Source organism: Chaetodon auriga, chromosome 18 (assembly GCF_051107435.1).
Source record: "Chaetodon auriga isolate fChaAug3 chromosome 18, fChaAug3.hap1, whole genome shotgun sequence".
In the NCBI taxonomy this organism is placed as follows: domain Eukaryota; kingdom Metazoa; phylum Chordata; class Actinopteri; order Chaetodontiformes; family Chaetodontidae; genus Chaetodon; species Chaetodon auriga.
Genome location: NC_135091.1, coordinates 19,113,631 through 19,129,008, shown reverse-complemented (window position 1 = coordinate 19,129,008; position 15,378 = coordinate 19,113,631). Strand labels below are relative to the sequence as shown.

The following is a 15,378-nucleotide window of genomic DNA, read 5'->3' as shown; positions in this document are numbered from 1 at the left end:
GAAATGAACTGGACTCCAACTGGAGAGGGGACAGGAGCAGACGGCAGTAACAAAAGACGCAGTCAAGAAGGACAGCTTCCAACAGCCTCCACACTCTGTACACTCACATCTCATTAGATCTGAGCCCGACTTGATGAAGTGTTGATGTTCTTCTGGATGACAGGATCACCTATAAAAATGCTATATAGGCTATCTGTGATTATCAAGACAGGTTTAAGGGGAGGGAACACGGGATAGGTTGGCAGGGAAAAGTGGAGAAATGCACATTCATGAGCTGTCGTGGTTCATCATGCAAGCCTGGCCACCGTGGGCTCGCAGCTGGTCAGAGTTGCACTTCATGATGACAGACAAGTACTGTTGACTGGCACTGTCCGAAACACTCAGGCACACGGTGAGGATGAAAATACAGTGGCAGGCCCTCACACACTGGTGCACAGCTGGAACACACACCGGCAAGCACACAGACGTACAGTGTACATGGTAGAGCTGAGGAATGTTGCAGCCGTAAGTTTTCCAAGGGAAAAAAAAGTATGTGCACAGGTATAACATGCTGGTTGTGATACATAACTTATTACATAAAATATCAAATATGTTTTTGGATTTGTGTTTCTTCATTTCATATACTTTGTTAAATAAACTGAACAATGAAGAAAAATAAATTGGTTATCAGCATCCCATTTGACATTGATCAAACCAATGGTTTTCTGCCTAATAACATGCAAAGCCTCTGCAGTAACTCCAGTAATGAGTCCAATACATAAAGAGGACTAAATGTCTGAAGCCCTGCCAAAGAACATGAATCCTACAATGTTCCCTATACGCCACAATGCAAAAATGTTGGACAGAGCAACGTACTGATGATGTTGCTATTATTAGAGCTTTACAATGAAATATCAGGGAATTCTGCCATTTCAATATTTCTTGTGTGTATGCAGACATTTTTGACTGATAGCGGCACTGCACAAGAAGGTCAGCGGTCACCAAAATCATTATCAGAAATATTCATACCATACTGCATGAAAATCTGGCCAGTGATTGTCGACATATCTTTGATCCAAAGCACGCTGTAAGATGGATCTCTATGCCAGGCTATCAGCAGGGTAGCATCAGCAGTCAAACACAGAACACATTATTTATGAAAAATATAGTTAACAATACAGATTCCACAGTTTGGCTAAAAATATCATCCTATGAAAAAAACAACTGTATTGTGTGTGATATGTTTGCAAAGGTTTACACAAGAATTTTGCAATGGCAAAAGTTTTTTTCTGGGAAAACCTAATGCCAACCAGATAATTGTAAGACATCAGAGGAAAACACATGATTAAGATATTTATCGATATATTTAAGCAACCAGCCTTGATTAGGAGCTTCACTGAATATGGTCAACCCTGTCTTGACATATAGCGACACTGCTCTACAATCCTTTCACACTGCTTCCTGCACAGACACCAAAGCTTGCCATCGCTGATTAGTTGCATTTGAATGTAATTCATTGCAGAGAGGGTTGGTGTTTGAGCATGTGTGTGCACAAGCTGAAAGATGTATAGGCTGTACACTTCTCACTGTCTTCATCCTGACAGCCATCTGTCCACCTAGGTGGTCCCACACACACATGCTAGGCCTCATCAGTGACAAATGTCTCTGAGCTAACCCTGCCTCAGATACAGACACCAAACTGTAGCTTCACTGCATTCCACCTTCCCACAGCAAGTGATGTCAGTGGCAGGGGCTCACCAAACCCACAGGATGGTGAGGACAACGCCTCATAGGTTAAACACACAAGCCACCTGTCCATCACACACACTGATGGAAATATTTAGAGCTTAGCAAACACCTATTGCTATCAGTGCTTGTAGTCTGTGGCCTTTTCAAGTGGACACTAACACCACTCACTCATGCATCTCAAACACTTCACGCTACTAGAATTGGGAAGCAGTAAAAATACATTTTTTCACTCTATAAAAAAGTGTTGTTCAGACAATGCGACACGCTAGAATTATATTATTAGTAATGGTGAATCTACGGTTACAATGTGAAAATATAAGCAAGTGTGCAGCCTTAGCAGGTGGGTGGAAGCTTGTGTGAGAGAAGTGGAACAGACGTGTCAGTGAGACAAAACGGCTAATCTGGTGTCACACCTTCCCCTTCTGATCAAGGATGGAGGTGACACAGGAGAAACTTAGCCCTCCTCAGTTGAGTACAACTCTGCAAACTGTGAAACAGTGACTTTACCAACATCGAGGCACATATTTGTGGACAGTTTTAGTCATTTACTGGGATTGTACTTACACAACCAAGATCCATTTAAGTGTCACATAAGACATGAGCGTTTGAAATAAATATTTGGATTAATCCTAAACTGCAAGGTTTGCTTCACTGAAGGCCAAAATATGTAATATATGCTTCATGAATGCAAACTGTAGTTTCATTCACAACCAGAGAAAAGGCTTTATGCCACATCATTACTCTTAGAAATTAATTTCCAGCAATATTCATTGATGTCTTCTTCATCGAGAAACTTTATAACAGCTCTCTCTTCCTACAAGATCTCAGTCAGTGGCAATCAGATCAATGAGCTGAGCTAGAGATTGAAGTAATCCTCCTGGTTTCATGTTCTAACATATCGACTCTTTCTCTGTTACGCACATCCAGTAAGTGAAGCACGGCCAATCAGCCATGATACCACTAATACTTCATTTGACTTCAGCAAAAGGAAGGCAGCTGTTTACTGTCAGGGTCAGAAATGAATACAGACTGCTGGGCAAAAATACCCTTAAAATGGAATCAAGTTACTGTAAAAACACGCAAAAATGTGCAGATATGAACAGGCAGGTTTTAATTGGAGTTTCATCCTGTTTCTACTTTAACTGTCCCATTACTATATTCATATGAAGGTGCGCACTGTGCCGCAGTAACAGGTTTGTTAAAGCCTTTGATCAAGGAATTCTGAAAACATAAGCTGGCTTAACATCAGCACCAATGCTGACCTTATAAGTGAATCAGGCATCAGCCCTGTCATTATAAAAGTCAATGTTTTCTGCATCAGTTACAGGCAGTCAGCTCAGCTTTTACTGCCACAGCAAAGTCTGGCTGTTACCTTACATTACAATGCTTCAAGTGAGTTCCACACAAAGCAGTGTACAGTGTTTACATTTGGAAAAAAGAGAGGAGGGGTATCAGATTGACACTGGTATTGGAATTGTTACCAGGAGAGAAAAAGCTGGATCAGTGCATCCCTCTTATCGTAATATTGACTTGATAAAGACAAGTGGATGTTACATCACGCTCTCTGCTCAACCTACTTTAGAGAGTCTTTATTTGTCAAGATGGATTCTAAGTGTTTGATTTGGACATTATGCATCATGAGGGCAGCAAAACACCATCTATGAGAAAAAGAAGATAATTTCTTAACCTGCTCTGCAAGACCATGAGTGAACATGGAGTGACTCACATGAATCACAAAAAGATGGGGGGAAACTAAATTACTCAACTTGTAAGCATGCATGCATGCAAGCAAACACACACACACTCTCTCACACACACACACACACACACACACACACACCATGATGGATGGTGGTAGCCTACAGATTACAGAGAAGTGAGCTTGTAACAGGGAAGTTGCTGGTTTGAATCACTGGGTCAACTTGAACACGCAGTGTCATTACAGTGAATGAGTAGCACTCCCTTTGTAGCAATTGTTGAGATGCCCTTGAGCAAGGCACTTAACCTTCAGCCACACCAGTAGAGCTGCTCAGCAGCTAACAGTAAAGGAGCGTGATTGTAGTGAGAATGTGTTAAATTGGGACAGAGTGCTCAGGTTAAAAACAGTCACTTTACAGCACACGACTTAGAAACATAAACGATCTTTTCTGTGTTTCTCCACCATCTAATAAAGTAGAATTACCTAAATATACACTTTAATACAGTTATATTCTGACCGCAGTGACTCGATGCCATGATCACCGCCTGTGAGTACACTTGGAGCTCAAAGTGGTATCTTTCACTGTCGTGAATCAGCAATAATCCTGGGAGAATTGTGTCTGCGTGTGCCTCTTAAACACAAGCTGTGATTACATTCCTCCTTGGGTTGACTTTACCTCTGCAAACAGTCAGTCAGCAGACAGCTGAAACATAAGACGCGAGATGTGAGGGATGAATCTCGTCTGGGAATGGATGGAAATTAAAAAGAAAAAAAAAAAGACCTGGCAGGGAGAAGCCTGTAAAGCGTCCCTTTTTGGAGCAGATAGAGGGGGAAACTACAGAGTGAGATTAAGGATGGATTGGCAGAGAGAGGCTGCAGAGGGAGGAGAGGAGGAGTGAGGGAGATGAGGAGTGCGAGGAGCAGATGGAGGCGGGGAGCCAGCCGCGATCAAAATCTCCCCAAAAACTTCAAAGGAAATCACTGGAGCACAATAAATTCATTCTCCCGTCCTGTTGTCGCATGCACTTAACATTTTATGGCTCAATCCACCTTCAGCTGCATTCAGAATGGCGGAAAAACAGGCACACATTTGGTTGGAGGGTAAAAGAGAGAAGAGAACGTAGAGAAATAGAGAGATTGTATGGGTTTAGCTTCGTCGATTAGGTCAACTGAGACTCTTCCAGCTCATTAGTCCGTTTTAATGATTCTTTCTGACATTTCAGAGGAATTATTCAAGATTGTAGTCACATCTCTGGCATAAAACAAATATAAAGCCACATCAATCGCTCCGCATGGATTAACATCTGATCTGGAGGGAAACTTGGATCAATCCCTGCTCTTAGGTGGGGACAATAATACAGAAAACGCAATTGAAGAGATTTACAAACTTAATGGCCCATTCAAAAAGTTCATAAAACTGTCTTTGGCATCAAATGACATATCATTTTTCAAGTCTGGACACAGCCTTGGGAACAGTTTTCTGCATCTGCTTGACTAAGCTTACGATGAGTTTGTATGATGAAAGAGGAGAATCAGTCAAAGCTTGACTCCGGAGTTTGCTACCAGTTCCACACACACTCCTTCAGAGGGTACATCAAGTTCCACAAAGCAAGCACTGTTATTGCAGAAATCAGGAAGCCACGGGGGTTTAACAAAGACTGCTACATTGAAAGTGACTGTGAATTAGATTAGTATGCTCCCTGGCAATGAAGTCATACTTCTTGTAATGATGTTACAGTGACATGATCTATTAATCTGTGCTGTAAAGACGAGGGAAACATCTACGCGATGACTCAGCTTCCCTTTGACTGTTTCTTTGCATCTCTTTCTCTGTCTAGACTCAATAAAACATAAGAAGAGACTTGAGTCAGTGGCTGTGTTTTAAGTCTTATAAATCAATGTACGAGAGAAATTTATTCTCACTTCTAATTAGCCTCGGGATGACCTCATTAATGCCTCATTTATAGTAGATGGTTGCAATCCAACCTCAAATCCTGAGCAACTGAGACTCTCTTCATAAACAGTTCCTCCAGTGCAGCAGCTAGACAGATTCAAAAGTTCCAGGCTGCGTGTAGCCCGGCCTCAGCTCCTGTCATTCGTCTCTGGCGTGAAACCTACAGCGCCTGGGAGGCACGAAGCCTTTCAGCAGTTGTCAGGGCTTGTTACCATGACACTTCACAGCCCCGTCACCCTGACGATGCTGCTTATCAAACGTCCCGAGATAAGCTGACATCAGCGTTAAGTGCCGCCTGACACGACGCAGGGAAACAAACTGACCAGCATTACATACACATTCTGATCCTCATGGTCTTGGAATGTGCTTCCAGCAGGTATCTTTGACCCGAACAGTCGGGAGCAAACCACCAGCCACGTGCTGCTGCGTATTCACTGGGCCTAAAGAGTCTGTTGACAATACCGTATCCTTTTGGAGGGCCCTATGATTTCCACAATGCAGGAAACACGTGCTGCCATGATTTGGCGTCTCTCTCTCTCTCTCTCTCACACACACACAAACACACATCGAGGAAGTGGTGTTTTGTGCAGCAACAAAGTTCAGACCGATGTTGTTTGGTATTGTTTGTGTACCGCAGCCTTATTCTGCTCAGGTTGACATTAGGAGGAGCTCTGCTGGAACTCCACGAGGTCACCAAACACCATTAACCAATAAGAATGACAAAGGTGCAATGCAAAACTAATACAAGGGTCAGACAGATGTCAATCAAGCACAGGCTGTACATGCCTGTACAATCCTCATCAAGGTCTCAATCAGGCAAACTAAGTGAAAATGTGGCCGCATAGGGTCTTTAAATCTGACTTAATAAATGTCTTAATAAAAACTGCTTGGTGGGACATAACAAATAAAATATCTAAAAAAAACCTTCAAAGCTTATAGCTGATCCTACTCATTAAATCAATGGTTCTCTGAGCACCACTTTTGAGTTGTTTATTAGCTTTATACATCCAAATTATTTTTTAAAAACTTGGCAGCTCTTACTGGCTGTCAGCAACTGGACATCCATCTTGGACTCGCCAGGCTATTGTTCCTGATACATCAGCTGAGCAGGGCAGGGAAATTTGATTCACTGCTTGAGGCCGCTGACCATGAAAACTAACTACTCTCAGTTTGCTTCATTCAGTCAGCTGTTAGTGGAAATGAACGGACCCCTGGGGACCTGGTTGCAAAAAGTATGTCAGTCACAAGTTGTGAGAGGGCATGACATCGAGTTGGCCGGTGGAATTGTAAAAAAAATTGGGGAGAAAATACTAAAGTTCAGGAGTGTGTGCCTAATGCCGGTGAGCCAATAACTTAGAGTTGGCACTGTGGCCACAACCTTATGGCACAGTAACACACAGCTGCAAGTGTCCTGCATGAGTCAGCTGGGAGCAGCTGGGTCTGCCACTCACACTCACACACACACACACTCACTCACACACACACACACACACACACCTGTTAAACCCCACAGACACATCATTTCTCCCTGTCAATGACAGCAGGGAAAACGACTTGTGTTAAGCTACAACACAGTCTGGTGAACAAAAGTAAGCATGTCTTATTCCTGTCGGCTGCCATCGGTGGTTTGGCCATGCTCAGTTTCAACACCGCTCCAGTTTGACGAGGGATGCGCTCCAAAACACACGAGAGGTTAAAAGCAACTAATGAGAAAGTTGTTAAAAAAGCATGAGGAAGAGGAGGGGGGGGGGGGGAAATGAGAGAGATGAAAAGTTAGTGGTTTCCATTCTGGGACATGGACACAACATGCGGCTCTTTGAAACAACCAAAGCTATTGTTAACCGCAGTTTGGCCTACAGAGAGATTCCAACAGCTGGATTCAATTAGGGGCTTTCTTAAAGGGGGCAGGCCCCATCCACACTGCATGTCTCACTTTAACACACAAAGTTAGATCATGGATGAAAAAAAAAAAAAAAAAAAATCAAGGTCACACACTTCCATAAAAGCTGTTTTGACATTTGAACTTTTCCCTGCACGGAGCGGAACATCTCTCCCAGCACCAAGCACCAAGCAAAAGGAAATATCTGACAAAAACTGCTGCGCTGCCTTACGACATGTCAACCAGAATCAAGTAAAAGCGGCGCTTTCTGCCTCATCAGCAACCTCAGGCCATTTTAAGGACACGCTCCGGAGGGGAAGGCTATTCTACACCAACTGACAAAAATGATCTCTGCCACCTTTCGTACATGTTGTCCTCGATACACACTGGCGGTTGTGGATGTTGACACTGAGGTGGTGTGGAACGTTTTAGGAACTCTAAGCAACAATAGATTTAAAATCCCCCCAAACAAAAACCCCAAGCTCCAAAGAGAATAACAAGGGAACATACAAGTGATACAGCCTGTTCAGTAGGTTCATGGCCGCTGTTTGCCACACAGCCTTCAGTGCTGAGCAGGTTCCTTCTGTCCTTAAGGACACTCAGCTTGGGGTCATTCTTGCTCTTCAAAAAGCAGCCAACATCACGTTCACTGGGAAACAAAGCGCCCATCCATGTTACACAACAGCCACACACACTGCGCACCTCCTCACACTGAACATCTGATCCAGGGTTTTGGAGCAGTATACACACAGGCGTCACATGGGTGCACACCTGTAGCAGGTAGGGTGTCCCCGTTACTTTTGAAAGGTGACTCCCCAGCACACGTGCCGTGAAGTGTTTTTGGTTGTCTTCACATGTACACAGGCTGGATATCTTCTGCATGCTCGGAAACGCGCGTGGGTATTTTGCCAGCCAGCACCCCCGTGCTGACCGAAGAGCGCGAGCTGTGCCACAATCAGCACGCGGCATCAAATAGACGCTGCCCCATCAGCAGCGCTCAAACATAATCCCTGTTATGCAGTGTGGGAGTCACAGCGCCATTCCAAACCCATGCACGTCCACAAATGCAGCACAAATTGAGTGGAACGCTCAACGAGCCTGTCGGCGCGATAAAGCGGACAGTGTTCACCCTCTAATAAGGCTAACATGGAAGTGCAGGCAGACCCCGCGTACATGTCGGAGCGTGTTTTGAGGCGTCGTTGCTGACATATCAAAGCAACATGTTTAGCTAACAGTTTTCCTCCCGGCTGCTCTGTGCGGGGCTTCAACTCCTCACTTTCATCACGTTCTCGCCCACCGAGCAGCCTCTTCTCTCACATTACTTCACATTTAAGACAACTGGGAGCTTCTTACCTCATGACGAAAGTGTTGTCAGGCCAAATATATCACAAACTCCTTCAGATATCGACGACGGCTGACTTGTAGTTTTCCCAAAAAGTTCACCGCTCGGGTTCAAGGCTACAGGCGACCAGATGAATGGGACTCCGACGGCGTCACGAGAGGCTTCACAGTTTGCAGGCTATCCGTTAAAAAGTACAAAAAAAGAAAAGAAAAAAAGAAAACTGGGGTTTAAAATTGAAACAGTCGAATCCTACATGATCTAGAGCATCGCGGCTCCGCTGGTGGCGATGAGTCACAGGGAAGAAAGTGGACTATTGCAGCGTTTCTCGGGATTTTCTGACGCACTTGGGTCGGTGTGATGCGCCGCTGTGCCGCTCGGGTACCGGTCTGCTGCCGCTGCCTGCTGGCTGCTACACGTGCTGCGTTCAGGGACGCACTGCCAGCTCCTACTTTGAAGAACCCCGGTCACACCACGGGAAATTGATGTCTCCTAACTAATGCTAAGTCTTTCATCAGAGGAGGTTCATAGGAGAAAAACACAGATGCTAGCAGGCTAATTTAGCCAGTGGTGTATTTCACAATAAAACAAATCTCAAGAAATCCTGGTTAGCTTACATAGACACAGACTACTCGTGTCAAAGTTAACAACATGACTGAATGGCAAGGTTATTATTAGGCCTATCTGGACAGTGTAATATGGCTATTAGTAAATACCACTTATCAAACTGCCCACACAAAACGAGAAAATTTACTGCAAAACACATTTTTTTCTGTTTTATTTAATTGTGGCCTATAGCCCATAACACATCATCCCAGGCTATGAAAGTTAGAGAAAGGGAATATTGGGATGATACGGCTTCAGCCGCCACCTAAAATTCACATCTAAGTGTTAAAAGAAAAAGAAACTCGTTTGTTGCGGATTTCGTGTGCGCTGTTTTTATCAGCCTATGATTTCCTACGACACCTGAAGGCAACAATTGACGCAACTTGTGGGACGTAGCACGTACAGGTTGCCCCTGACAACTGAGTTGGCTCTCTTGCAGTGTGTTTCTGGCTGTGATGTCGAGCTGGGACCAAGGTAGACTGAAAACTTTACAAAATAAGCAAGTTGAATTTGCTTCATCTGTTTTTCCTTTACAAAAGCCTCAGAGAAACTAACCATAAATATGACCTCTGGACTTCAGTTTCCCCTATGATGATCTACAAAGGCAGCTTCATCCACATGGAGGGAGAATCAGGAGTTACTTTAATGACCCTAAATAAGGCAATAACAGTTCTACATATTACAATAAATGCCTGACCTTCATCAAACTGTTCATTTGCATTCCTCCCTGAAAAGGTCTAAGTCCGACTTCATCGACTTCATCCATGATATGACTTTTTTTCCCTCAACTTTTTAAGTAATTAAGTTCCAGAGCCAGGGACCACATGATTTCTGCCAGATAAAGAGCAAAGTAGAGCATTGCTGCCACAATTGCAAATGATAGTAGTCTGTATGAGGGCCACAGATCAAAGGAAAAATGTTATATTTACGAGGATTAAGAGAAATTATTTTATCTCTCGGTGGTATTCAACGCTTTTGAACGTTGGAAATTCAGTGCAAGTGCAAAAGACCATGAAAAATGTAATTATGAAAGTAAATGTGGACATTTTCAAGTACAGATCTTTTCATGCAAAGAAGAGACAAACAAGTGTTGTGGTCAGACACACAGACCGGAGCTGATGTTCAGCCACAGGTGGCACCTGACACCAGCCGTGTGATTTACTGGTGTGTTTATGTGTGATTTAACATGTGTTTATGCCTTATGGCTAGAGGTGGACTCTGTGCTGCTGAGGAGAAAATATGGAACTTTGAAAGGGTTACCAGAGCCGAGGTCTACTCAACCTGTTTACAGCCAAAAATTAAAAGTACAATTTTTTAATTTAGCTCAGAGGGATACTACTCCCCACCTCTTAATCAGATTATCTTCAGCTGAGTTCAGTGCAAAAAGCATCATAAGAATGTTGATCAGGTGATGACATAAAGAATGCAAATCGCTCCTTTCTGGCCTTGCAATTGAAGAGCAGATGAGAGTCAAAGGCCCTGCTGGCCTGAAATGAAGCGTCTGACTGTGCTATTCTGTTTAAAGGTAGTTGGGCTAACCCAGCAGGATGTCTGATGCTCTCAAAGAGGATTACAACAGGGTTTTCCAAAAAATAAAAAGGTAGAGGCAAAAGGTCATATTATGAGCTCTGTTGCCTTTATGTAATGCCACTGCACTTTGATAGAAAGGTTCACCGCTGTGGAAAGGGCAGATTGATTTTACCAAAACAATACCCGCAGTTTAAGGTTGCAGTTCTGCTCCCATGGTGCAAGTGTTTGTGCTTGTCAGGGAGACTTCATATTAAAAATCAGTGTAGTGAATACATTTAAAGTGATATATGAAGGCCTGTCAACAGCACTCTCAGAACCATTAGTAATACCTATGACAAGTCACTGTATTTTCCTTGTATACTGTGTGTTTATGTGAATGTATGCGTGGCTGTGGGCAGTAACTATAACACTGACTCCTTTATTTTCATGGTTTTTGATTCTAAAATCTGAAATAGGTGCAAGTCAGCCATTTGGGTGACTGAGCTTCCACTGACTCAGATGATGATGAATGAGCCATCAGCACACCACCCACTCCTCACCAGCTCAGTTATTATGACATCTAACGCACTGAACCAGTAAATGTCATTAGATTTGAAGGAAATGAAGCTCGCTCGCCCGCTACACTCTCTGTAAATTGCTCGGGAAAATAAGAACACCAGTCAAACGCTGATGTCAACCTCTCAGTTCAGTGTCTGAGTTCATCCAAGAGCACCCTCCATAAAAATACCTGAACTTTGTCTGCCATCTAGTGCGCAAGCCATGTAATGCCAGCTGCAGCGCCTCTTCCCAAAACCACATGCACTTCTGTCATTTCAAGGTGTTTGTGTCCTATTTCAATGTTTCCGTTGTATGATACACTTTTTACTCAATTAGATTTAAAATTAGATAATCCTTTATTGATTGCCCAGAGGGAAAATGTGTGTTTTACAGCAACACAGGACAGAAATAATGGTAAAGTTAGAGAACTTAAATAGAAATAATTAAAAATACATACAAAAAAACAAAAAACAAAAAAACAAGAACAGAATAGCAATACACATACAGAACCCACAACTGCTGTTGTTCTCAGACCAATAGTGAATAGCGTCTGAAGCAAAGTGACTTCGTGACATGGTATGATTAGAAGCAGCAAAGTCAGCAAGCATAGTATATAAGAGTAATATGAAACTGTCTGCTACAACAGTGTACACCATTTATTTGACAGATGTAGTTGCCTGTTATATTGAAAATAAGGGTTCCCATACAAAACATATGATCACTTTTAAAAACGTTGCTGTTAAATGTTAATACCAGTAAATAGATCAAATTAGCTTCAACACCATCAGCTACAACAATGCTGCTCATATGTAAATGCAGCAAAAAGCACAGGCAATTTGAAATTGATAATAACCATATAATACTATTTTTTAAACTCAGTACTTTTTCATATTGTTGTATTGCCATCTTGGAATGATATGAATACTTGCTTGGAGCACCACACATCCAGTTCTGCTTAAGAAAATGCCTACTTAGTTGGGGAAATAAGAAATTGCAAATTAGAAACACATCGGTATAACAAGGCGAAATAATCAAATACAGCAATAAATTACAATGCTAACATAACTTCCCAAGCCCTGTGAACTGTTGGAGTTATAATGGGAATGGCCAGGCTTTTTTGTGAGCTTTAAGTGCGACCACTAGAGGGCAGCATCTAGAATGTCCGACACATACAGCAAAGGAACATTTCCGGTCCTGCGACGAAAGATAATTTCAAAACAAAAGTCCACTGTGGAGGCCATTGGGACTTTTCTAGAAATCATAAGGCAGAAGTGGCTACATACTACATCGTTGACTGGTAATTGAACTCTGCTTAAGGTGGAGAGTCATGACAGACAGCATCAGTTTGTACTGAAAATGGGAATGGGAATGTGACGAGCAGTTGTAGCTGTCTGTGGAGCATGCATTTGTTATGCTACAATTTAAACGGTGATGAAAGGGTTTGCAAATATACTCAGAAAAGTCAACGTTTCAGATACTATAAAATCTTGTGCTTGAGTTTTGAAACGATAACCCGGAAGTGTTAACGGCATCACGTTCTCTTCACTCTGATTGGCTGTGATCACGCTGCTGCTGATGTGGTGTTCCGAAGTTAGCAAACCTGGTCGGTTGATACAAACAGATTCTTTCGTATCATAGAAACTTTAGTTGGTTAAAAAATGCCTTACTATCAGACTTGGGAGGAGTTCGCCCGTGCAGCAGAAAAACTGTATCTGACAGATCCCATGAAGGTGAGAACACTTTATTTCTCAAGTAGGTTAGCATGCTAGCTTGCTAGCTTCTTAGCTTCATAGCTCGTCGTAGACGTGACTGTACCTACTGCGGGTCTGTTTTTTTTAACTTTAAATTCCCAAATTCACTAACTTGGTTGTTGTTCTGTGTACAGGTCAGAGTGGTTCTGAAGTACAGACACTGTGACGGCAACCTGTGCATCAAAGTGACCGACAATGCCGTGGTGAGTGACGTGAAGAAATAATGTTTTAGTTAATTGAACTGTTTTAATCAAATGAAACTGAGTGTAACTGGACGAGAATCATTTTTGATCACGTTTACACTTCTAAAACGTTCCTCTGGTTAATGAACAGAAAGCCATTTAGTTTTTGTACCTATTTATCTTATGCCACTTTGTATTAGTTTGGCTGGAGAAAATAAGGGGTGAAAACTGAGGTAATGTACCAGTAATTAATTTATAGTGACGTGTGACATGGAAACATTTGCAGGTCATAACAATCGTTAGGCTGTATACTTTGTACTTGGAGATACTCAGCTGTAATCATTCGATTTCTGTTGATTGATTCAGCAACTAATTGTATTAGGACCATTCCTCACAATGCACACGATGGAGATGCTCTGAAGCTGGAATGCTGATTATAAAGAAAAATCTGATAGATAAAGTATTGGTTACATTAAAGTTTAGACCTGATGATGGCACTCGATGGAGTGCCAGGGGACGACCGGTGTCACTGACATTCATCCTCATGGCAACATGAACTTCTGTACCAAATTGTTGTGCCAATCCATCTTGAGATGTAGAGATATTTCTCTGGAAAGTACACGTTTTGAACATGAATGTCTGTACTATATGTCATGACAGTCCATCCTTTTGTTGTTGTATCTGTGGATGCCAGACAGCGAATAGCCTTTACCCAAACAATCACAGTGCTGTATTAATCTATAAATATACATGGTGAATGGTTTGATTAATGGCATGTTCAGAACAGACCCCTTTTTTCACAGCAGACATTTTGATGTGACATAACAGCTTCCGGATGGCCATACAAAGGCCAACAGTGCCCTGGTCCTGTAACACTTGAATGCCATTATTGATGTCATCGTGTTTGACAAGTCCAAATGTCTGCTGTTGTGATTGCTATTGAAAGCCTCGCATTTAATGATACAGTATGATATAATTTCTCTCATCAGTCTCTCATCTAATGCCCACAGTGTTTACAGTACAAGACAGACCAGGCCCAGGACGTGAAGAAGATTGAGAAGCTCCACGGAAAACTGATGAGACTCATGGTGTCCAAGGAGACGCACAGTGGTTCCATGGAGACGGACTAATATGCTGCAGAAGCAGGAACCTTCAAGAGCAGCTGGACTGAGTTCAGTGGACACTAAGGTTGTTGAGAGCACAGTACCATCGGAGTGCGGCATGGAGGTTGAGAGATAGGCGGTTGTAAAGAGGGAATGCGGTGAGATTGTTCTGGCTGCCTTCACTGATTTAATACTGTCAGAGATGTGATTACATATACTGTATATATTTGATTCTCTCAGGATTTTGTTTTTTATGATTCTTTCTTAGTCATTAAAAATCCCATTATCCAGCTTTTCCTTGTCAGGCATTTTGATCACATCCCTGATAGTATTAATATAACGTAAGGTCAGTTTTGGCTGCTGGAATTTTTAGGAAATGTAGAGATGGAAAACGGGAGGGCTTTAGGGAGCGTGGGACAAAATGTACAGAACGTACAAATCCTCTGCTGCTGTGTAAGCAGCTTTGGCACCTTGATTTCTTAAGAGGAGCTTGCATTTATTTTCAGTTTTTAAAGAGGACATAAAGGACAAGCAACGAAGAAGTTGCATGTCTTTTCTATTTACATTTATGAGCTATGTTGGATTCCATTTCAGCACAGCAGTTGGTTTCATTCTGTTTGTCCTCATGGACTTGTGCCACGTGAATGAAGCAGGACTTTCTGATTTCCTAACGTCTGTGTGGAGAAACCCATGATTTCTATGGAGAAAGCCCACACAGTCCAAATGCCATTTCATCTGAGAATAATTACGTTACATGTTCAATAAATGTTTATTTACCCCAGTACAGACAGTGTCTCTCCTGCATTCATCTTATGTTGGTGTTGTACGCTCTGTGTTGAAAAGACTGCATGATGGAGCTTTGCAGGATGTGGTAGGTTGGGTAAAATTTGGAGTAACAGCTCCACACACTGTTCCTTGGGAAGAGAGTGAAACTAACCGCAGGATGGAAAACAGAGGTTTCTTTTGGTTACATGCCAGTTCCCTGAAAACTGAATCCTGAAAATTAAAACATAAATAATATAATAATATAAATTTTAAGTTTAAAGGTCTGTGTGGTGTACACAGATTGC

The 15,378-nt window shown here is 42.4% G+C and overlaps 2 protein-coding genes across 3 annotated transcripts in view; one reads left to right on the top strand and one right to left on the bottom strand.

Moving 5' to 3' along the window:
• The window catches only part of enah (ENAH actin regulator), a 111,564-nt gene extending 102,565 nt beyond the window's left edge, over positions 1–8,999 (bottom strand). The window contains exon 1 of one of the 2 annotated variants that reach the window (XM_076755896.1): positions 8,614–8,999. In XM_076755896.1, the coding sequence (XP_076612011.1) occupies positions 8,614–8,618 (5 nt within the window). In that variant the 5' untranslated portion in view covers positions 8,619–8,999. The remainder of the gene's footprint in view (positions 1–8,613) is intronic. The other variant, XM_076755891.1, reaches the window with a different exon arrangement.
• Positions 9,000–12,476: 3,477 nt separating this feature from the next.
• On the top strand, positions 12,477–15,092 carry srp9 (signal recognition particle 9). Its single transcript, XM_076756383.1, has 3 exons — positions 12,477–13,002; positions 13,158–13,226; positions 14,216–15,092. Exons 1-3 carry the CDS (start codon positions 12,931–12,933, stop codon positions 14,333–14,335), a joined length of 261 nt encoding a protein of 86 aa, XP_076612498.1. The 5' UTR covers positions 12,477–12,930; the 3' UTR covers positions 14,336–15,092.
• Positions 15,093–15,378: the final 286 nt, after the last annotated feature.